The 23,522-nt window shown below is 44.2% G+C and overlaps 2 protein-coding genes across 4 annotated transcripts in view; one reads left to right on the top strand and one right to left on the bottom strand.

Moving 5' to 3' along the window:
* Positions 1-15,406, top strand: part of MPZL1 (myelin protein zero like 1) — a gene marked incomplete at its 5' end in the record, with an annotated part of 37,528 nt that extends 22,122 nt beyond the window's left edge. For 2 of the 3 annotated variants that reach the window (XM_082277711.1, XM_082277710.1), the window contains 2 exons: positions 708-840; positions 4,130-4,987. In XM_082277711.1, the coding sequence (XP_082133837.1) occupies positions 708-840; positions 4,130-4,346 (350 nt within the window). In that variant the 3' untranslated portion in view covers positions 4,347-4,987. Of the gene's footprint in view, positions 1-707; positions 841-4,129; positions 4,988-9,600 lie in introns of those variants that run through there. The other variant, XM_082277712.1, reaches the window with a different exon arrangement.
* A 797-nt stretch (positions 15,407-16,203) lies between these two features.
* On the bottom strand, positions 16,204-23,440 carry MPC2 (mitochondrial pyruvate carrier 2). Its single transcript, XM_082278167.1, has 5 exons — positions 23,227-23,440; positions 19,808-19,848; positions 18,168-18,252; positions 16,943-17,054; positions 16,204-16,447 (listed from the first exon to the last, which is right to left on the bottom strand). The coding sequence occupies exons 1-5, from the start codon at positions 23,330-23,332 to the stop codon at positions 16,414-16,416; spliced, it is 378 nt and encodes a 125-aa protein (XP_082134293.1). The 5' UTR covers positions 23,333-23,440; the 3' UTR covers positions 16,204-16,413.
* Between the last annotated feature and the right edge of the window lie 82 nt (positions 23,441-23,522).

The raw sequence follows: 23,522 nt of genomic DNA, 5'->3' as shown, positions 1-23,522 counted from the left end.
CATTCTCTGATTGGCTTTTGTTTCTGGCTGCTCTTTTTTGGCTTACTCTCCCCCAAAATAATATTAGGGAAGACGTGAGTAAAGCAATACTGTGTTCTTCTATGTGTTTTCCTGGTATTGTGCAATGATCCTGACTTAAGAAGGGAAAAAAAATGAGTCTATAAAAATATGCAGGGTTGTATTTTGAGACACCAGAGTCATGTATAAACCCTGCTAAAAGTGGTCCTGGTAGGAACTGTGCTGTGTGCTGCATGCTCCCTGGAGAACACCCAGCCTTCAGCACTCCTAGTGGATTAGCGATGTGCTGTGTCCAAATCTGCTTTCAGGCGTGCCTGCCTTTTCCTGTTGATCTCGCTGGGAATTGCCAGATGGCTGTAACCTGGTTTTTTGTCCCCTTCAGATACAAAATGAGACAGGGTTGTCCTCATTGTCACTTGTGTTCCCTGACATGTAAAAACCTTTGGTTCAACATGAGCTCTCTCCTGAAGGACGGTGACATTAAGAACACTCCTGGTGTGTGCTCTGTTCGTACGTTACTCTGCTGGCTGCCTGCTGCCACTGCCACTTAGGTTGCATGCTGTAATTTCTGGGTATTACATTAGTGCCTTCTGCTCTAAAGGAATCCAGGCTCAAGGGCATTTGTGGTTTGCAGTTCTGTTGAGCAGGGAATGCAGAAGAGTTGAATGTTTTCTCCCTTCTCTCCGCAGACAGCCTGCCTGCGTTCCCCATTGCCACCGTGGCAGGGATAGCCATCGGTACGGTTACAGGTCTCTCATCGCTCATCTCTATTGTCGTGTGTCTTGTCATCAGAAAGAACAACTCTAAAAAACGATACTCTGGGTAAGAGATCTCCCTCCTCACCCGTGGCTGATGTGAGGAACAGCAGCAGGATCAGAGGGAGGGATTAAAGGGGGGTAGGAGTTGTTTCAGCCAAGCCTTGGCAACCATGGCTAGAGGTAGATATGGTCATGTGGAACTCTGATCATCTGCCTTTAGTGATTACCTCTGTACTGTGCTTGAAAAGATCTACTGACCGTGAGTTGCACCTGAAAATCACTAGGTGTTGAAGTTGATCCCCAAACACAAGGATATATGCCCTCAGAGCATTTAATCCAAGATCCCCTAGCTCTGGTCTGTTCCCCTTCCCTCCAGCTCTACTTTCCTTTCCACTTCTAAAGGGAAAGCACCACACATGCACTTTTAAGGAATGCTGTGTGTTGATATTAGGACTTGATTTTTCTGTTGCCAGTGCCTGCCTCCTAAGCCCGGAGTATACTTGCCAAAACCCCCTTCATCACCCTACTTGAAAGTAAGGAAGGAGTAGCCACTCTGCATCCATTCTCATTCACTGTCTGTTTTGCGATAACTGTTACCATCCCTGCAGGGTTTGTAGCATTAGGAGGATAACTCCAAAGTGAAGCACAGTTCTTTGAGTGGGCATATGAAAAAGTCACAAGAACTGACAAAGGCAGATTAGAGTCCTGTGGTGATGAAACTTGCAGCTGGTGGAGGAGGTGCTTCCTTTTTTCTCCTCTCTAATTAGCTGGTAACTTGCTTTTCTAAGAAAGAATGAAAATTATGTATGTAGTCGTAGAAACAACCCCAAAACATACAAGTTTCTTCTGTTCTTTGCCCAACAAATATTCCTGCTTATTGCAGGTTCTTTGGGTTGCCTGTGGGATAAAAGAAAATAACTCCAAAAATAAGATTGTGGGGATTTCCAAATTAAACTTTGCCCTGTCCTTTTCCCAGTCGGAGAGCTTAGACAAAGTGAGTTGGCTATTGCCCAATGGTAAGGCTAAATACAGCGAGGGTGGTTGTGTGTGCTCAAAATTGTGTGGAAAGCTTGGTTTTCCCTTTCTGCATGTGTCCTTCCCCTGAGAATTGAAAAGAACCCTGCAGTGTCATGCACCAGCAGTGTGCCTGAGGTGGCCTGCTTGCCCTGCTTCCCACTGACCTGCTCTCCAGTGTCTTCCTGCTGAAGGACACATGTTGGTGCTGAGCCCGGAGCAGTAGTTCATGCACTGTGATTTCTTGTAGTAGATTTCACTACTCTCTTGGGAGATTAATCTCTGAGGTTTAAATCCTGCTTTCACTGACCATGCCAGCTCTGCATGATGTGTAGAAAGAAACCAAGTGTGCTGTGACTCCCTCCAAACTTATGGACTGTCTTCTACATGATGCTAACCCGGTGTGTGGTGGTGGAGAGAAGCACTTCCTCCTAGATAACCATTCTGCCTTGAACTGAGGTGGGCTGGGGCCCTGCGTGGCATCTGGAACCCCTGCATGGCCACGGTTTCCATTCATGCTCTGACTTCGGTGTTTTTTTGTTTTTTTTCTTTCTGCCTTGGTGTGCTGGGATCGGATCCTGCTTACCTTCCTCTCCTTACAGAGATCCCGATATAGACGCCAGATTGGGAATGTAACAGGGCTGGGTCTTCTCTTCCAGTCCCACTAGACACCATGGTAACTAATCAAGTTGGTGGTTGCTGTTAATACCTGTGTGTGTGTACACATTTCCTCTTCCTTTGCTGACTAACCAGCTAGCTCTCTACTAACATCACTGTAATTTGTGCTGGAATCTGTTGGCAAAGGGATGATGCATTTCACTGGGTGCTTGGGTTTCATTGTCTCGTGTCTGACTGGGGTGGAGTTGTTGTTTATCCCAGATGGTGTCCCTCCATCTCTTCCAGCAGTGAACTTGGCAGTGCATTGACTAAAGCACAGGAAATTCAGAGCTCTTTCTGTGTCAGAATAAAAGTAAATTCCCCGTAAGCTCAGACAGTTTGGGTGTTTGAAAACTTGCAGGGATCTAAGTACATTAGTTGCTTAAACCTGAATGATAACACTTAGATAGTGTAGATCTGAGGAGTTTTGTGTATAAAACAATTAATGATTACATAATTTTGGTAACAGAAGGGATGCATTGTCTCTGAGACAGTAGAGACCCCCTGCCATGATGGCTGGGGCAGTATTTTTTAATTCTTATGCTGCATGTATGAGGAGCTAAGCTGCTATGGTAAGACCTATCAAAGGATAAAAAAAGCTTGCCCTGTGAGGAGGTGGTCTTCTTAATGTCACTGTCCTGGTTTGTTTCTGTACTCACTTTATACACTGTCTGTCTACAAAGACTGGGGGAAAAGGAAGCCCAGTGGCCAGGGGGTTGTGGTAGCAGAGGGCACTCCTGTGACTGCTGCCAAGGAGGTGGCTACTTAACTTCCTTGGGTGCTTGGGTACAAGGAGGTAGACCTAGCACTGAGAGACCCATTACTGCATTGTCCAGAAGCCACCATCTTGAAGGACATTTGTTCCTGTAATTAGCTTTGTGACATTAATTTCAAGTCACATGCTTGTTTTCTTTTCAGTCCTGCTTTAAGCAGATGGAAAGAAGCCATCAGAGGGTGAAAACCAGCTGCCTTCTTTTAGGGATGTTGGTTGTCACCACGAGACAGTTCTTTTGTTTGAAAACCAAGATTTGCCTGATTAGATATTGAAGTAGCTGTATGAGGGCACGTAGCTTAAATGTCCTGTGTGACTCTTGAGGTAATTGCTCCAGAGAACTGGTGTCTGCTGGGAGAATTACTTTGGGCTCACAGCTGAACTAAAAGCAAGGGAACTAATGCAGAGTTGGGTAGGATGTACCTTGTTGGCTGGCAAATGTTGCCTTTAACTGTAGCACTGGTACAACACTTGCCTCAGTGACAGGGACTGTTCATCTCCTAGTTAGAAGATAATTGCTACTTACCCCTGTTAACTGAGAAGAAAACACATGATTTTAGAGAGGTTGAGTTGAATGGGGAGTATCTAAGGACCAGGGGTTGTGGAGGAGCTGCTGTCCTATGTTAATAGCTGCTCCTTCCTGTTGCTTACCAATGAAACTCAGAGGAAGGACAGAGAAATGCCTCGGGAGAGATGGAGAATCGTGTGTGTTTATTTCAGAATCCATTATGTTCATTTTTTTACTTTGGTGTAATGTACCGCATTTCATTTTGCCATCATTCGTCTTCTGTTTTTTTGTTTTTGTTTTTGTTTGTTTGTTTTGGTTTGGTTTTTTGTTTGGTTTGTTTTTTATTTTTTGTGTGTGCCTCTTGAACACTGTCGTGCAAACTCTGCTCTGCCACCTCGTCAGCTGCAGTACCTCTGAGAGCTTGATGTCTCCGGTTAAGCAGGCTCCGCAGAAGGCGCCCTCCGACACAGAGGGCCTGGTAAACAGCGTGCCCGCCAGATCACACCAGGTAAACTGCTCCTGCTGCTCCCAGGCAGGACTCCCCCCGAGCCTGGGGCAGCTGCTTCGGAAAACATCCAGGCAGGGTGGGATTCGTGCGTTGGGGGCTGTCTGCTGGTGAAAGTGCGTGCTCTGGTCAAGGCGTGCACAGTAAGCTGGGACTGGTGAACTCTGCTGTAGAAGGCTTGGTGCAGTCGAAAGAGCAGCATCTTGGTTTAGCTGGGATGGAGTTTTATGCCCTTTACATACTAAATTATAAAAAAACCTGTGCTTGTGATCTTGTGCATTAACATATACAGGTGGTAGTGAAGTGCAAGGATGAGGAGTGGTCAGTGAGTATCTCTGTAGCACAGACACAGCACAATGTCTGCCAGATATGGATCACCCCATAAAGCTGCCTAATCTGTTCTGGGATGGTAATGGGGAGGAATTTGCCTTACACTCGTGCTCCATGGCATGTCCTTCCTTCACAAGGAAAGGAGCCAGATGCTGACCAGTTTGCAGATGACTTGTGCTGCTGACAGCTCTGGTCTGCTGAGCTTCCCAACTTTTTTGGCCTTGAAAGTGCCACTCTTTGTGCTTGCTGCAGTTGGCAAAGTTCTGCTGACTTTGAAGGGAAAAAGTGGCTTTTATCCAGACTTAGCATCCCATGGGAGGGGACAGAGCATGAGTCAGACAGGGATTCTACGCAATGGATCCTTACCTGCTACCAGTACAGGATTTCCTTATGTGGAAGCTGTTTCTTCCCTCTTGATTTGTGTATTCCCAGCAATTTTCCTGTGGAGATACAGGTCCTGAGAGAGTTTAAGTTCAAAGTAGACTTCTTCTTAATTAGCCACCTTTTAGCAAGTGGCCGCAGTGTCGTGTGTGCAAGTTAGTACCTGGTTCCTTATTTTCTCCTCAAAAAATAATGGACATGTGTGTTAGTGTGTTAATGCTACAGGAAAAGAACAAATGTGCTAACAGTCAGCTCAGTAAAGTCAAAACTCCTACTCTGCTGGGCTTCTGGTTTGGTTTTGAAATGCATTTTGTTCTGGGCCATGCAGTATTTCCAAAGTTTTAGCACACGGGCCCACAAAGCTGCCTTCTGACTTCAGAGATCAGTTATTCTCTGAACACAGAAGCTGTATACTCAGGATTTTAAAATAGTCACATTTTGACTGGAGTGGGTCTAGTAGCAGCAGGCTGCCTGTAAGGCCTAGATAAAGCTTATCTTTTCTAGATCATGGGAGATGCTTCTGGAATGGGTGAATGAGACAGGTGATTCCCACCATCTCCACTTCCAGGGGAAAAAAAAAAAAGATTTTGTGGGATTTATGATGCAGTAGCTGTTGGAGTCAACATCCATAGGTCAAAAAACCAAGATGTTTTATCTAATTACTGTTGTGTGAAGGAGCACATGCAAGTGCCTTGAGAGCTACACACAGATGCTGTTCTGTGCTTGCATCTTGAAAGCAAAAATACTCCAATGTTTTGGTGTGAAAACTTGTGGTGTCCCCACCTTTCCATGTCCCCAGTGTTCTGAGTCTCAGTGTGCTGGAAGGAGCAGCAGACTAAATCTAAACTTTGTAATGTTAACTCAGAATCGGGGTGCTTTTTCCCTTCTGTAGTCACTCTGGTCTGTTTATTCATTGACAGAGTTCTCCCTGCAGGTTAAGTTCCAAAAGGAAAACACAAAGTGTGAACACTGCTGACCTCAACAGAAAAATACTGCAAATGGCTTTTGTTTTGTTCAGTTTTAGTTTAGTTTTTTTTATTTTTAATCTCTTTTGTCAGGCAAAGAGAGCTTCTTTTCTTGGCAGACATTTGTAGCAGCAAGTGGTTCCTGTACCTCCTGTTAAACATTTGCCCCATCTTTACAGAACATATTTACTTTTCTTTAAAAAGATCCACAGTGAAATGAGGGTAGGTCAGATTTTGAACAGAATATTTAAACAAGTGAGGAAGCTAAATTTCAGTTGATTACACATACATTGTTAGCTTCTAACCATTGTTTAGTTGTTTCTTTAAGGGTCACATCAGCATGCAAATCAACATATTTGAACTCTTGCATCACATACAAGTAAAACCTGCTGTTTCTTGGTAATCAAGAAATGAGTTGTAGTATTCAAGCTTTTGAGGTGTTGTCTAGGTGAAAGGCAGATACTCATTCCTAGCAGTTCCCAAAGCTGTTGCAGGCTTCTTTCTGATTCAGGCACACTCTTAATCTCTTGGAATGCCTGGCAGTTCTAGACCAGTGGTTCCCACAGTCAGAGCTGTGGTCAAACAGCAGAGGCCTGTGGTCTTCTTGTAGCTTTTTTACAAGGTGGGATGTGTAGGAAGTGAATGAATGCTTTGTACTTCTCTGGTGGAAAAGAACTGTGAGTACAAACAAAACTTCTGCCTCTGCAAGTTAAGAACAGTAACAGAGGTGTTCACAGAGTGGCATTTAAATTAATTAAATGAAGTTTATTCATTTTTTTATTTATGTATCAATTCAAGAATCAGTGATGGAGTATTTGTCTGCATCACATCTCAGCTGAAAGTGCACTGAGCCTGCACTTCCTTGGAGTTTTGAGTGCAAGTTACTCAGGTGTGGACCTTGCTTTCTGGAGTTTGCATATCTGATTCTGTGAGTGTTCAGCTGCTTGAATCAGCTCCACTTGTTTTCACTGTGCCCTCCTTCTCAGCAGGTATGTTCTGTCCTGTCAGATTTGTCTGTGGTGGTTCTTGTCCATGCCATCATTCTCTAGTGACTGCTGTTCTGCCAGGACTGTTACTTGCGTGGGTAAGAAACGATTTCCAGTGAAGGCAAGAACTACATGGATTTCCCACATGGATGTCCTTGTTTGGATCCCGGGACCCTGAGAAGGAGCAGTTCATGATGCCAGGAATCTTGATTTAAATTTCAGATACCTTTCCCAGAGCCAGAATCTGTGGTAGTTGCAGCATCATTCAGAATTCGAGAAATTTGAAAATTCTGTTGACTCCTGTTGGATCATGGTGGTCTAACTTTGTAATTCCTTTTTCTTTGCTGTAACTTGCAGTTCATGACTCTGCTGACAAACCCTTAGCAGGTACGTCTGCTACTCTTTTCCCTTCAGTTCTGAATAGAAAAATTGCAAGGCTTCAGGAAATGCTGGTTTTATGTAGCAGTGCTGGTCTGTCTTCTGGTTCTGAAGAGTCAGGATGAGCTTGCTTGGGATTAGATGAAAGTTCTGAATTGTTTAGACTGTTTTTAAAATGCCCCAGGCGACGTTTATAGTCAGCTAGAGAATCAGTTGGCAGCAAATCAAAAAGATGAGCACTGCAAAAAATCCTTGGCCCCTCCTTTTCTCTGTGTTGGCCATCTACCAGTTTTTTTAGGTGACTGACAATAAACACATTGAGACAATGATAGCTTGGTCTGGGTCAGCTGATCGGACCAGTCAGTCTCTCCACACCACTACCATGCTGGTTGCAGCTGAGTAACTATATTTAAACTGGCAAAAACCCTAGAATAGTGGTAACTGATAGTGAGTGAACTCCTGTGGTAGAAAATTGACCCCTCAGAATTACTTGAACAAAATTTGGAATGTCACAGTGACTACCTTATGCAGTTAGATTTATTATTTTTATATTGTTTTAAACTGATAGTGCTTTCAAGCTGAATTTATCATGCCCTTGACCTCTGGCCTCAGGCAGATGAGACTTCCAAAATTGCTTGCAATTAAACTTCAGGGTTACTTCGCCTTGAAGTTTATATAGACACTGTGCTCTGATTGGAATTAGTAATGTAATTTCAATACAGTGTTGGAGACCAGAACGACATGAAAGCAAATAGCAGAGAAATAAAAAAAAAGTTGCTATAATGAGATTTGAAATCTAGAGTTTTCTAGGACATCAGTGTCTTTTTTTCCCCCCATTTTCTCAGTGTGTTGTTTATATTCAGTGTTTTATACCTACTTGCAAGTTTTCACTCTTCAGTCCATCTTCTTCCTGTATTCTTTATTACTTTGGAAATACTTTACCCAGAAAGAAGAAAATTTGGATTTAAATGACTTCTGAAAGAGAACAAGGTGTTTCTCACATGTGTGCTCTCCCGCTGTGCTGGGGGAAAAGCAGCTGTGCAAGAAGGCACCTGCCGTCCTCCAAGGGCTTAATTTTCTGTACAGAAGGTCTGTTTTCATCTCTGGCTCATAATTGCTTTGGAAAATAGATGGAAAAATTTCTGTGTCAGGTCTATACAAATATTTTCTAATCTGTCAGGATTCCAGAAGTACTGGCAAGAAGGGGGTAGGAGTGCCAGTGAAGGCTACTTCTTCCTGGGACATACGGGAAACCAGAATAGTTAAATGGATGAGAGGTTTTGAAGGAAAAACTGCTGAAAAAGCCACAACCAAACTAAAAGCTCTCTCTTTTTAATTCCCCCCCACTCACTGCCAGATAGGACAGTCCCTTTCCCTCCTGCATGGGGTGTGTGGTCCCTCTGTTGAGGTCGCACGGTAGGTGGTGGCAGCCCTGTGCCCTGTGCTTGTCTCAGCTGGGGGCTTCAGTGTGGGAGCTGCAGTTCTCTTGCCATCGAGCTCCCAGCTGCCTTGCTGGACCTCTGCTCTGTGGAGGCTGCAGTCCTGTCCTCAGCCTGTCTCCAGTAGCTGCAGCTGGCTTTCCCTGGGCTGTGTTTTAGAGGATGTGGTGTTTTAGGAAGTGTTTACACGGTCAGCTGAAAGACAGGGCTGTAATGTCCTCCCCTGCACCCCAGCAAATGTCACGAAGATGTGTGAGGCCGTGCCTGCCCAGGGTGTCTGTGAGCTGCTGCTGCCTGGGCTGGCTCGTAAGTCAGGTAAGAATTCTGTATTGCTGCACCATTTTAGCACTTCCTGGCTCACTGCTGTGTAAGTCTTGGCCCCATCACTGGTTTGGGCAGTGACTTGAGTCACAGGGTGGCTGCAGCTTTATCTTCTCCCTCATCACCTAAGTGGTACAGCCGTGCTGGGATTTACAGGACCTGAGTAGCAGTTTGGGAAGTACACTCTGCTGTTGACTGGTAAACCTCTAGTACAGTTGCTCTTGAACAATATTAAATCTGGCATGCATCTGACTAAGCCACGTGTCTTTGCACGTAAGAATTGCTGCTTTTCAGAGCAAAGGATCCCAGATTTTGCTTTCTGTGAGGAGCGGGCAGTCCTGGAGAGAGGCAAGGGTGCTGTTTGGCATGCTCCTGAGAGGAGAAAGGTGGCAGACTAGAGCTCATGTGCAGCTGAGGGTTCATTCCACCTGCTTCCAAGTGCCATTCGCAGTCATAAAAGCTCTGTGGTCTTGCTTTAGCTCTCATCTTGCTGCAGCCCCCGTGGAAGTGAGGGGCAGTGGGGCCTGTTCTGAAAAAGCCTGACTGTGCCTGTTCATTGTGTCCCCAGGGCCCAGTCATTTACGCGCAGTTAGATCACTCCGGGGGACAGCACAGCGACAAGATCAACAAGTCAGAGTCTGTGGTCTACGCCGACATTCGGAAGAACTGAGATCCTCAGCTATCCAAAGGACAACACACATTCAGACTGGAATTGCTTGAGCAAGATTTGACCCAGAGAACTCACATGTGGCCTTTGATGCCTAGGCTAGGACCAATGCATGTGCATACAGAGGGAGAGATATATATGTATTGTGTGTAAATAGTCTATTTAATCGTACAGAAGTGAGACCAATGTTGCATGTTGAAATGCGGTAAGAATTTTGCTTATAAATTGCCAATATTCTTTTTTTTTTTTTTAATCTTGTGTGACGAGAGAGAAAGTGAAAACTCGCATCACAATTTTAAAATATTTTTATCTTGATTAATAATGGAGAAACTGGAAGATGCCTGAAGAGTCTAGATTGATCTGGAGATGCTTTTTTCTTTGCTTTTATTTCTTTTGTTGAAGTGACTATAAAGAAGACATCTTCTTTATATTCAGAGTTCTTTATGTATACAGGGTATTTATCTTTCCTTGGTCAGATTCTCAGTACAGGCTGCCTTCTCATGTAAACTAGACCCTCTCACTTGGTCTTGTAAGCCAAATTGTGACTCTTAGCTATCAGAAATGTATGTCTTAGCAGTGTGAGTGAAGGAAATCTTTAGGCCTACCTGACCTGTGTAATGTGGGTCACAGAACTGTTTACTTCTCGGTGAGCCCAGCTATTCAAGCTTAGTCCTTTAAGGTGCAGGGATAGTGTTGATCTAATGAATTTTGTGAAATGGTAGTTTACCTGTGAAAACAAAGGAGATAGTGAGTTAAAGGCATAGGAGGCTGTAGCTGTAGGTGGTTACCTCAGACTCTGTTGAACCTTTCAGTGAAATGTTTCTTCCTCAAAGCTCTGTCATTTCATGTAAGCGTTAAAAAGGGCTCCAAGGGATCTGGAAGCTATAATACTCCCATACCTCTCTCCCATGGCTCCATTTTACCACTGTCACCTCCTTGGAGGTGCTTTATCTGTTCTTGAAAGCCTGTAGTGGAGGCTGAATGACTTCTGGAGGAAATCTAGGGCTCTTTGGTTTTTTTGATGTGTGGTTATTTTGTGTAACCTATATTTGCACAGGAGATGTGAATGGGCAGTTTATTTCCTTCATCTCTGCAAGTCTACTGCTTGAATACGATTTCCCAGCCTCTTGTTTCTAGGTTAAACTCCTCCTAGATTGTTAAGGTTCTCTGCTGATGAGGATTTCTTTCACTGACCCACTGTATCCTGAAATCTGGTGCTCAAAACTAGAAGTGGCCTTCCAGCAGAGATCTTCTCAGAGTGGCATATGGAAGAAGGATTTCTGTTTTGTGCATCCTAATGTGGGGGTTTTGTTTTGGGTTGCGTTTTTTGGGCAGCAAGTAATTTTCAGCTTGGTCTATTGTAACCCCTTTTCTCTGACTCTTACCCATTTCCTAGTTCAGTCTGTTTCACAGAATCAGTCACAGAATGGTTGAGGTTGGAAAGCACCTCTGGAGATCATCTCACCTTCCTCGAGCAGCGTCAGCCGGAGCACGCTGCCCAGTACTGTGCCCAGTTTTGAGGATCTCCACAGGTGGGAACTCTGCAGCATCTCTGGGCAACCTGTTCCAAACAAACTCAAACCCACATGTCACTGTAACACCAAGCACATGAAAAATAGTTACAGGCCCATGGCAGACCCTTTCACAACCACATTAGATAATCCTTCAGTTATGACAGTGCAATTTTAATAGCTATTTTGTGTACAGTGGGGTTTTTTTCCCCAACAAAGTTAGGTATGGCAACACTATATTCTTTGATCAGGATTACATTGATTGGTTTCCTGACAACACCTGCATCCCTTTATTAGAAATAAACAGCTTTGTTTTGTATACATGCGCTGGGTAGATTTTAGGACGTTGTCCTCAGAGCCAGAACCAGCTTCTTAAAACTGAGGCTCAGAAGGAAACCATGGATTAATTTATTCTGCCATATGTCAGTTGCTAATCCTGCAATATCTGAATTTGTGTAATTCTTCTTCCAGGACTTGGCTGGTATCAAAAAGGAGGACACATTTCAGTTTTAAAGGAAGTTTTAAAGGCATCACTTTTCAGGTATTTGCCAAGTCTCACAGGGAACTGAGACATTGAGCTGTGGCTAGCTAACAGCTCTGTAAATATTTTAGCATTTAATTTTTTGGCAATAACACATACAAGATGAAAAATGGACAAATTTCTTCTTCACAGGAGACCTCCTCTGCTTCATGAATTAAGCAGAGTTTTTAGCAAGACTCCACATGAAGGGCTGTGGTACTTGTACCCAGTGCTGGAAGCTGATGGAGTGGGATCTACTCACCCCAGACACACTCAGGGGTAGTTTGTCCACTCAAGCTTCCATCTGTTGATAAAATCCACTGTCTTGGTTGCTGCAGTGTTCATGTTGGTGACTGTAGCCAGGAAATTCTTTGCTCAGAGGATGATGAGGCCCTGGCACAGGTTGCCCAGAGAAGCTGTGGGTACCCCATCCCTGGAAGTGTGCAGGGTCAGGTTGGATGGGGCTCTGAGTAACCTGGTCTGGTGGAAGGTGTCCCTACCCATGGCAGGGGGGTTGGAACTGGATGATCTTTAAGGTCCCTCCCAGCCCAATCCAGTCTGTGATTCTGTGATTCTATAGGATCTTCTCAAGTGCTGAATTCTGCAGCTGGCATAGGGCTACCCTGGGTGTACAGACAGACTGGGGAATGCGAGGCTGCACAGCAGTGCCATGGAAAGGGCCCTGGGGGTCCTGGTTGATGGCAAATTGGATATGAGTCAGCAGTGCCCTGGCAGCCAGGAAGGACATCCCTGTCCTGGGGGCACCAGGCCCAGCATTGCCAGCTGGGCAAGGGAGGGATTGTCCCCCTCTGCTCTGGGCTGGGGCAGCCTCATCTCCAGTCCTGGGGGCAGTTTTGGGTGTCACAATGTAAAAAAGACTTGAAGCTATTAGAGAGTGTCCAAAGGAGGCCACGAGGATGGTGAAGGGTCTGGAGGGGAAGCCTTATGGAAAATGGCTGAGGTCACTTGGTCTGTTCAGAGGTCTGGAGAAGAGGAGGCTGAGAGGAGACTCCACTGTTGTCTTCAACATCCTCATGAGGGGAAGCAGAGGGGCAGGTACCGATCTCTTCACTCAGTTACCAGTGACAGGACCCAAGGGAATGACGTGAAGATGAGTCAGGGGAGGTTTAGGTTGGATATCAGGAAAATGTTTTTCACCTGGAGGGTGACTGGGCACTGGACAGGCTCCCAGGGAAGGGGTCACAGCAGCAACCTGATAGAGTTCAAGAAGTGTTTGGACAATGCTCTCAGGCACATGGTGTGACTCTTGGGGTGTCCTGCCTAGGGCCAGGAGTTGGATTTGATGAGCCTGATGGGTGCCTTTCAGCCCAGTGTATATTATGATTAAGATTATGAGGAATCCTGCTGCTGCTGCTTTCCTTATCTATCAGGCTATTACTTCCCAACATTTACACTTAATAAAACACTAATGCTTTGGATGTGGTTGATGGAGAAACTTGATTTTGATCTGCCTGTGTTCATCCCTGCACGTCACCATGTTTCCCCCCAACATTTTTGAGTAAGAGGGAGAATTGGGATGAATATAGCGATCAGAAACTTGCTGCTATGAGAAGACAGGGCTGGCCTTGCCTCTGAAGTCTGCTATTAATGTTTGCTTCTTTTCCTGCTGGAATGTACTGGAGAATCTGAGCACAATTCTGATGTGGTGCTAACTTTAGGAAGCACACGAATCTGGTGCTAACTTTAGGACTGATCTGGTGCTAACTTTAGGAGACACACTGATCTGGCTGGTATTAACTGACTTGAGGAAACATCTCCTTGCATGGCTTTTGTCTAGCTACAGGTGTGTTCATATGGCCTAGACTGAGGAGGCTCCCTGCAAGGCTTCTTGGGTCCTCTTTATGAAAGCAGAATGAACTTGGAAGTATTTTTAAAAAACACTAAACATCTTTTTAGAAAGAAACAAAAGTCTTCCCCCAGAAATGGCAAAAATCTGTCTGAATCCCTCTCCAGTGCCAAGGCTGTTGAATTTTTTTTTTGTCATGGGAAAGTGAGCAATGTAATTATTAAGTAACATATTCATGCTGAAGTCAGAAGAACTTCAGGCATTGTGAGACAACACTTGTGAACTTTCTGTTCCTCAGGTTATCTGAGATTGTTTAATGATATGAAAATCTGTGCTGATGAAAGGGACTGATGCTGAGTTGGCTTACTTAGTAAAGTCTCAGGAGACAGAGGACTTCTCTTCCTTGATAGGTAGTGCAAGCAGAGATTAAAGTTAGACAAGTCATCATATCCTGATGTTCTGGTGACTAGAAGTAAATTTATCTTTGTTTGCTCTTCTGCTGTTCTCTTAATTCTCTGATGCTGTTCCTTGCAGGTGGAAAAGAAGAGCTTGGACTTTGAGGAATGTGAAGGGTGTTGTCCTTGTCCTGTTGTAGCACTGCTGCCAGCTCTTTTTAGGATTGTCTATTTTCAAACCAAGTGCTGCATGCCAGGCTTGCAGCAGCCCAGAGGAGGAAGGAGTAGGCAGCTCTCTTGAGGCAGTAGCCAGTGCCTAAAACAGTCAGGGGGATCATTCCTCCTGGATAGTGGACCTGGGAAGGCCTGTGTTATGGAAAAAACTTTTAATAAATTCTTTTATTCATCATGCAAGCAAAACTGGGATCAGTCTGAAATCTTCCTTATTTTTGATTACCATAAATGAATTTCAAGAAGATTACAAGTAAGGTATTAATCTAAGTAAATTGGTAGCTGTACTCAGTCCATCAAGTTTCCATGGCCCTTTTGACTTCAGCAGTTGTTCTGTGAGGAAGACGCTCACCATGTTCACAAAGTAGCATTAAGAGCCATTACAGGGGGGCAGGTATGTCCCTGTAACTCATTGCCTAGTGTGTCATTAATAACTGGAGACCTGTAGGGTTTTGTTTGCTCTCAAAGCTTTAGTGGTATTTCATTTTGTGACTAGAAGAGCTGTAATTGGGTTTTTAAACTTTTTAAACCTGTGAGAACTGTCTGGGTAACCATCTGTCTTGTAACTGCAGTAAAGGTGTATATGCAACTTAAAAGCTGCATCGGCTTAGAGTGGATTCACTGAGGTCAGGTATGGACTATTTGATTTGTGACCAGAACACCTTCACTCTGTATTGGAATCCTGTCTTGGAATTCTACATTATTACTGTATCTGCCAAGGACCTCAAATACAAAATGCTCTTATTATATCATAGGTGATGGAAATACTTCCTCTATAAAACCACCAGAAGAGAAGAGAAGGTGGGTAAGACATCTGGGCTGTGGCCACACCTCTGCAGTGTAACATTTTTATATGGGAGACACAAAATCATATTAACAATCCTCAGCAGTTACTCTTCTCTTTAGGCTTCTCTTTCCCTTCTCTTCACTGCCCTAAAGCTAATAAGCCCTTTCATTTACAGGTATTTTTGCACTCTAAAATGTAAGTTCAATGCCTTTGGAGATCAGTGTGCTGTGCAATGTTTTCTGTCTCCCTGCAATGCCTACTGTTCTTACGTGGTAAATGTAATTGAAAACATCGACTGGGTACTTTTCTTTTATAAACCTCTGTCCTGGAGGTGTGCAAGACAACAAACACCTGTAAGACAGGTGTATAATCTGTGTGAGGGAGCTAGATATGCATTGCATGGCCTGATTACATGAAGAGCCAATGTACCAACTGTTAGTGTTTTTGCTTTTACAGACTCATCTGGAAACAATTATCTTGGATATTTTTTCTTGAATGGACTTTAATGTTTTCTATTGTAATCTTGTGAATATTTTAATACACTTTTTTTTTTTCCCATTACTGGTTTGCTGGATGAGTCTTACCTGGTTGGGGGCTGGGAAGGGAGGGGGACTGGAATATACCACCTCTCTCCCTGGCAGTATTCTTCAGTCACTGTGTCCACTCAGTGACCAACACAGCTGGAGAAGTCGCCATTTGAGACCCTGTGTTACTGCTTCAGCCAGAAGGACCAAGGAATGCAGGTGAAAGTGTGGCAGGACACAACTGACTTCATGGTGGGACAGCCTTTGAAAACAGGCAGCTGACAGACTCATCAGAATCTGCCTTGTCTGTTAACTTTTCCTGAATCTGGTGCCTCAACACCCCCATCTTCTGCCTGGAGTCGTGAAGGGTGACAGAAGCTACACCGCCAGTGGCACATTTGTTTTGTTCAGGACAGTGGTGGCTGGGAAACAAATGAAGACACACATAGCTGAAGCTGGAATGGATATCCTTATGCTGCCAGGGAAGGAAGAGCATCAGGAAGTGAAATGCAAATGCTACTGCTGGTTACTGAAATATGGCAACCCCCCACCAAGGTGGTTTATCCTGACTGTGACAGGAAAGATCACTTCAGTCTGAGGGTCTGGCTGTCACCAGTACTGTGTCACTCCCAGCACTGTTCAGTGGAGTCAGGTAAGGTGAGGCTCAGCAAATTTTAAAGGCAAAATCCAGCCAGTTTCTTTAAGGAGACAATACAAGACAATTCCACCTTCATTTTAAAAGGTTAACCTTTATTTAAATGTGTGGAGATACTTTGTTATTTGTACTTAGAAAACATTTGCTCTCTAAACATTTAAATTTCCTCTTTTATTTTCTCAGAGGAAAAAAAAAACATTAAAATTAGTGAAGCTAGGTCCCATGGGGATGGGTTTGTGCGTTGCTAGATTTGACCTGGGTTAAGCATCTCTTTACTGCAGCTGCTATTGCTGTTGTGCTTTTAGCTCCTGTTTATACCTATAGGAATAAAAAAGAAAGAGCACAGGCTAAGAATAGAATAGGACACAAGTTACAATAACAGTGTTTTTGTAGCAGTTTGCTCAGCAAAACAGGTTTAAAATTACAATGGACATGAGGGTGGAAACTCAGGATAGGATAGCTTAATTCGTGTAGGAAGTTCCAAAGTAGCCAAGTTTGCCACATTCCTGGCCAGTACTGAACCCAGAAAACTCCCAAAGTTTCCTTCAAGGAACAATTTTTAAGAAATGCTGCTCTGCGTAAGAATCCTTTGATCCAGCTGGAGCTGACACAATTCAATGCTGCTCTAGCTGGACTGAAAATATTTACAGCTTCACTCCAACTTAGCTGTAAAACTAACAGTGTAGCAAAAATGTTCTGTAATGTTTAAAGAATCATTCAGTTCCTCTTGCCTGCTGCACTGACAGAGGCTGGCAGCATTTATAAATTCCAGGTTAATGCTTAGTTGTAGTGTGTACCCTTTGTAACACATACCTCCATATTCGGTAGAGCTGGGAGCCACCAGCACAGCCAACAAAGAAGTTCACAGCAAACAGACTCCAGTTTTTAGGAATAATAACTAGAGAGTACCGGGACCAAATAAGGCCTGTTGAAGAAAATGTCAAGTTTAAAGATATTTCAAATTAAATATTCAGATGCTTCTCTAAGTTTGGAGGCAGATTCAGTTGAAGATTCACAGTTGAAGTGAATCAATTTTACAACTTCATGTTAGACAACTGCTTTGCTTGTAACTACCTTTTTCTCAGTGAAAAGTGCCAGTGGGACACCTACAGGTATGTACTGCGTTTTTCTAAAATAGCTACAGTAAGGTCAATAATAGTCTGAATATTAAACAAAGATCCTTTGTAGTCTACAGCAGCCTAGACCTTAATTCTCCAGCTCAGTTGCAGGGTAGTGGTATTTTGCTGTATATCCAGCTTGCTGCACTATATTGGAGGTTGTGCAAAACCTATGCAAAATGCACAGGACTGTGTCAGATATCAAAATCAAGTTTGGAGAACCCTTTCAGACAGGGAAAGCACTGGAAAAAGCTGCTCAGGAAAGTGGTGCAGCACCATGCCTGGAGATGTTCATAAGAAGTGTAGTTGTATCACTTAGAGACACGTTTTAGTGGTGGACTTGGAAGTGCTGGGTTAATGGTTGGACTCAATGATCTTAAAAGTCCTTTCCAATCTAAATGATTCTAGGATTACAGGATATTGTCTCTGCCAGTGTGAGAATTCTTGGCAGGCAACAGTGTAGTAGTCCGTGTGCCACTGCTTCCAATTTCTTTTAACACTTTAAAATTCTTTCCAGTTACATTAGTGTCATTACCCTACCGTTCTTAAACCCCTTAAAGTCCGTTCTAAAAAAGTCACCATATCCTGGACTGACTTCAAAATTACTTGATCTGAAGCAAAAGAGGTCACTTACTGCAATGAGTGGTATCATGGTAACTTAAGGGATGACACTCATGTTCTAACTCGTAGCAACTTGCGCTGAACAATTCCAAACTAAGATACACATGTAGAAAACTGTTATATGATTATAGAACTTTTACTGATTTAATAACAAGTAGAGGTCTGTCCTAGAATTATCATCCAACAGCAATAGTGACAGCTAGCATGTTAAAATTAAGGCTTTCTGTAGAAGTGGATTAGTACTGATGGAGGATTCTGAGATGGTGCTGTGTAAAACCATGGAGTAAGTGTGGCTTTACCTGTGGCCATTAGTACTGCAGACTGTGCTGTGCTGAGCTTTTCTGCTGGTCTGGCCATGTCAGCCAGTCCAGCACACACCAAACCCTGTAAAGAGAAATTCAGTGAGCACTGGGACTCCTTTACAAGGGGAAGCTGCTTCACAGCTCAGTGCTTATCCTACTGCATTATGCAGGAGATGGGATGCATTATATGAGCAATTAGGCTCTGGGAGACACCATCTGCTTCCAGTCCCTTGTGGCAGGAAAAATAATGCAGTTATGGCAGCTACAACTGGGTGGCAATAAAATCCCAGGCATTAGCAGTTTTGTATTAATTCCAGAACAAGTTTAATTTAAACAAAGCTGCTTAAGAAAGCAGCTGAAAAAAAACCCACTCTGGTTTTCATGCGTAGCAAGTAGAGGCTTATCTAAATAAGGGCCTTCTTCCCACAGGTCAGGCTAAGATACTGCTGGTAAGGATGACCCCATATAATCTTCACTCAGCTTCATCAGAGGGGTAAAAGTGGGTTTTTTTAATATAATTTCAGTAATAGCAGAAAACTTGCAGGTGAATTGAGGAATAGCTTGGCTGATCTACTTGGCATTAGTAGCAAACAACACTCTTCTTGGTTTGTTTGTTGTGTTATTGCCCTCTGCTGGAAATACAGTTTCATCTTCCTGTTACACCAGTTCACAAAAAAACCCCCAAACAAAACAAAACCCATAAGGAAGATAGTCCTAACACTTTTAATTCCCTGACTGCCACCCAGGATTCCTCTGGCACAGAAGAGCTGCCTGTGTCCTCAGGCTCGGGAGGGTGTTTCCAGGGAGAACCTCTGAGGAAGGAGAAGGTTAACCATAGTTCCTGCAGCTCCAGCCCAGACAACTGACAGAAGAAACCAAGCTGCAGTTTAGAGCACAGTGTGTTGCCTGTGGCCTATGAAACGGTGGGGTTCACAGTGGCAAAGATACAAAGCAGCTGGCAATGGCAAGAGCAGGTTACATCCTTGCTCGTTATCAAACAGGGAGATCCAACCCTCGTGGGTTTAGAGATCACTTGTGTTATCTGTACCAATGCAACACTTCGGAGGAGCACAGTGAATTAGGAGGAGGCATTTGCATCACCTGGGCACCAACACAGCCCAGGGCTGTAGCCAAGTGGGAAGCAGAACCTCACAGGAGGCAGAGCACCACTGACAGCCACAATGGCAGCTGCCTTTGTCTTTCATATCAAGATTAGCTTGCACTCTGACATGCTTTAGCCTGCCTTCAAGCTATGAGGGTTAGGAATTGGCTTCTTTAAGATTATTTCTCAAATTCCTCAATCTCAGAAGAAATATGTGCTTTAAGAGTTTTGCATCATGCCAGCTCATGCCTACCTTGAGCAACAGCTGGTGTTTCACAAGAGAAAGCTTTGGTGAAACTCAGTGAAAAGCCAATTTTTCCACAAAGCATTTTCTTCATGTTGTATCCCCTGCATGTTGTGCTATCTGTTATTAAGGCTAATTTTGTTCCTCCCCTTATATTAAAAATTAGAGCCTTGGTATTAATCTTTCTTCAGGCTCAGGTATCTGCTGGGAAACTCTTGCTTGCTCGCTCAATGCATTGCTCAGATTGCCTTGGGCTGGATACCCAGACACCAGATGGCATCTTGTACTTACCCATTTCATAATAGGTGCCCAGAAAAACACTGTTTTGGGACCTGAGGGAGGAGGGGAGAAAATAAGTTAGATTATTCAGGAAGATGTGGCTGTTTTAATACCCACAGTAAGTTTAAGTTGGTTTATTTTGCGTTTTTTTTTCAATAATGAATTGTGTCTATTAGCAGTTTCTACTGCTGTACAAGCTCTAGCACCTAATATTCATAATTCATCCACCTTCAGTTGTGTAATTACTCCACACATTTCTGCAACAGCTGGGTAGGATTTTGTATGTTCATGTTTAAGCAACTGGGGACACCAGAGCAGGCAAAATGCATTTATCATTAAAAGAGTTAGGAAAAGGCCTAGGAATAGGAGGGAAGACACCCCAAAAATCCACCAGTAGGCAAAGGAGGATAATGGGGGAAGAGGATGAAATCTCCAGAAGGAAGGGAGGAAAATCCAGTGGAATGGGACCTGGGGAAAAACAACTCTCTTACAAATACATGTAACTTTCAGTGGTGCTAAAATAGCAACTGGTTGGTTAAAACAAAGCCAGGTAAAACCACACCTACAACCATGCCAAAAATCATTAATCTGGGACTTCTGCTCCAAGTCTTAAATGGAAGACCATGATCCAAAGTACCAAACTCCCTGGGAGACAGTCAGGACACTTCCAATTTTATCAAAAAACATTAATGTTTAGGTCACTGCTCAGCATTCTGATAACATGCAAGATGAAGCCAAGTTTTCACTGTTACATAGGAGTAACCACCAGGACTTTGGTTGCTGGCTTTTTATGAGAACTATTTCTTCACTAACAATTCAGTCTTAAAAAGACCTGGCACTAACTACTTGTACTTCCAGTTTTAACTACCCTCAAGTTTAAAACTACGACTTGGGAAACAAAAACTGGCTTGGCAGCCTTGCATAAAGCGCTTTAACCCATCCTGCTTGTAATCAAGTTTCAAACTGCATTTAATAACTACAAGCATGTTACTTTTTGTCTAATATTGTTGAATATTAGATAACAGCAGCTTAATATTCATCCTTTAAAGATGCAGACTTCAGCTGCTGTTCTCTTAGGCACTTTCTTGGTATGTCAGTATCAGGCTGCAAATACAGCTAGTTATAAATAAATCAGTCTTACAGAGTAGATTTAATTACTAACATTTATCTTATTCTAAAACACAAATTCAGATTTGGAGTACTAGAGGATGTGGGGTGAGTATAAATTATTAAACTGACATTCCCTAAACAGCTAGTAGAGTTTTCAAGAAGACTGACATTAGTTTTTATTAATAATAGAAAACTCAACCATTTCAAACTGCTGACTGCAGAACTAAGAAACAATTGGAGACAGGGAAGGTACCAAGCCAAGTCTGTAATTAGGTAAGACTGTCAAACACCTCTCCTGGAGGCACTCCAGCAAGCACCCAGCCAGGGTGAGCTCTTCCCAGCTCTTGATATCCAGAATTTTTCAAGGATGAACTTGACAGCAGCACATGAGAGCAGGGGGACACCAGAGGCTAATCTGGATATCAGATGTGTGATCAATTTATAGAATTTATGACTTCTATTAAATATAAGTAGTCTTTGTGCTGAAAACTTGAGTTTAGGCAGGCAAAGTGAACCAGAGGGGCCAAAGGGGAGGGAGCACAAGCTCAGCCCACACTTTCCCATGGCAGCCTGGAGAGTTGGTGTGCCAGGCCCTCCACTGTCCTCCAGCAATGCCAGCCAAAGAAACAGTTCTTAGCAGGCATCAATTATTTTACTGGAAGCTTTCTTTATGCCAGAAAAGAAAGCACGCTCCTCACAAGTGATTTCTATTTCATGGCAATGACACATTCCTGAATTAGACTAGAGATTTAGATGTCACTGGAGATAAAAGAGCCTTTCATTTGTAACCCACTTTTTTTTTTCTGCAGTCAGTGATGTCTGTTGCATAACTTTCTCACAGACACACCTTCAAGACTTTCAAGCTAAAATAGAAGTTGCAGGAGTTCAGTTTCTATACTTGCTTGTGCTGTGGCTTTTCTCACATCAGTATGGATTATGACAGATAGATATGTGTGTGTATATATATATAACATATATATACACAGAATTCCTAAAAATGGATTTATTCATTACAACATTATGGTGATGACCAAAAGTGGCCCACGGGCAGTTTTGTGAAGTGAAAAGCACTGCAAGAGAACCTCCAAAACCTCATCCAATTACTACTACAGCTCTGGTGAAGAAGGAAAAGAGATGTTCCCAGTACTTGCTGTGCCTTGTATCCAATAAAAGCATCTGGAAGCTGCCACATTTCACACCAGTGGAATGTGTCTCTCAGTGTTGGACATATCGTCTCTTTATATATAAAAACAATACATTAATGTTAAATGTATTGGTCTAGTGAATTCAGTACAAATCAAACATTTTGAGAACTGCAGTTTTCACTCTGTGATTTCTTTAGAGCAACGATTTTCCTTCCAAGACAGGGCCATTGTAAGAGGACAGAGCAACTGACTGCAAACCAAAGTCCATTTTCACAGTGCATATTCTGGGTAGGTGAAGAGTCAAGGATGCCTGTGACACTGACACAAAACAGTGGGGACAGAGCCTATGGAATGCCAGGATTTTATCGGGCGCTCGTTTTAACAACCGACGCCATTTGTTTACATGACAAACACCACGTAAATGGCACTGAAGGAGATCATTTTACAAGAGGTTTCTCCCTAATAACACAAACCCCCACGTTTGCTCACGGAAAGGTAAACTGTAGGTCAGGTGAGGGGAGCTCATTCCAGGGAAATTCTCTACCCACAGGATCTCTCCAGCGAATTCACCAAGGGCACGAGCTGCCTTTGGTAGAATCGTGGGATTCAGTACAAGAGAAATAAAGCCAAAGGCTGCCTGACTTGGCCAGCGCACATTTCAAGATCAGAAACCCTGGCAGCGCCCTCCGCCATCCCTGGAAGTGTCCAAGGCCAGGCTGGATGGGGATCTGAGTAACCTGGTCTGGTGGAAGGCGCCCCTGCCCGTGGGAGGGGTCGCAACAGGATAATCTTTAATATCCCTTCCAACCCGAACCATTCCATCATTCTATGATTTTTCCACCACATGCTTGAAAGAAGCGGCTGCCGAGGCCTCCAGGCCCCTTTAGACCCATCACATCCCCTGGGCCGGGCTCTGGCAGCCCACCCGATCCCTGGATCCCCCCGCGGTACCGTGACAGCGACACCAGCGCATCCATCCCGGCTGGAACCACCCGCGCCGTGCCTGATTATCTTATTCTCCCTTCACAAAAACAATAAGTTCCCCGTTAAGGAGCAGGACTCCACTCCGGGGCCGCTTTCCCGTGACAGAACCACCCTAACCGCGTTACTGCAGCCCCGATCCCCCCGCCCTCCCCGCGGGCCCAACCGGGGGCCAAGGTGACCCCCGCCCGTTACCCGCTGGGTGGTTGTAGAAAGGCCGGAACCGCGGCGGCAGCATGAGCTCGATGCGGTCGAGCATGCGGTGGTAGGAGGCGCGGAGCCCCGCGATGGAGGCCGCCATGGCGAGGGATGGGGCGAGCGGGGGTCGAGCGGAGACCGAGGGGGGCCGCGCTCCGTCTGTCCGTCCTTCCTCCGCCCAGGCCCCGCCCCCCGGCCGGGCCGCGCGCTGATTGGTGACTGCCGCAGGGGGCGGGGCGAAGGGAGCCCTGCGCGGCGCTATTGGCTGCGCGCGCTGGCCCCGCCCCCTGAGG

Source organism: Coloeus monedula, assembly GCF_965178545.1.
Source record: "Coloeus monedula genome assembly, chromosome: 3".
Taxonomy (NCBI): Eukaryota; Metazoa; Chordata; class Aves; order Passeriformes; family Corvidae; genus Coloeus; species Coloeus monedula.
The sequence above is the reverse complement of the archived record's forward strand: the minus strand, read 5'-3'. Positions and strand labels throughout refer to the sequence as shown.

Bases quoted from the DNA above. Each gene is read 5' to 3' on its own strand.
- MPC2 (XM_082278167.1), bottom strand. From the start codon at position 23,332: ATGGCGGCCTCCATCGCGGGGCTCCGCGCCTCCTACCACCGCATGCTC. The intron at 19,849-23,226 runs GTAACGGGCGGG...CTCCTCCCTCAG, and splicing joins TTTCTACAACCACCCAGCGG to GTCCCAAAACAGTGTTTTTC. The intron at 18,253-19,807 runs GTAAGTACAAGA...TTCTCTTTACAG, and splicing joins GGGCACCTATTATGAAATGG to GGTTTGGTGTGTGCTGGACT.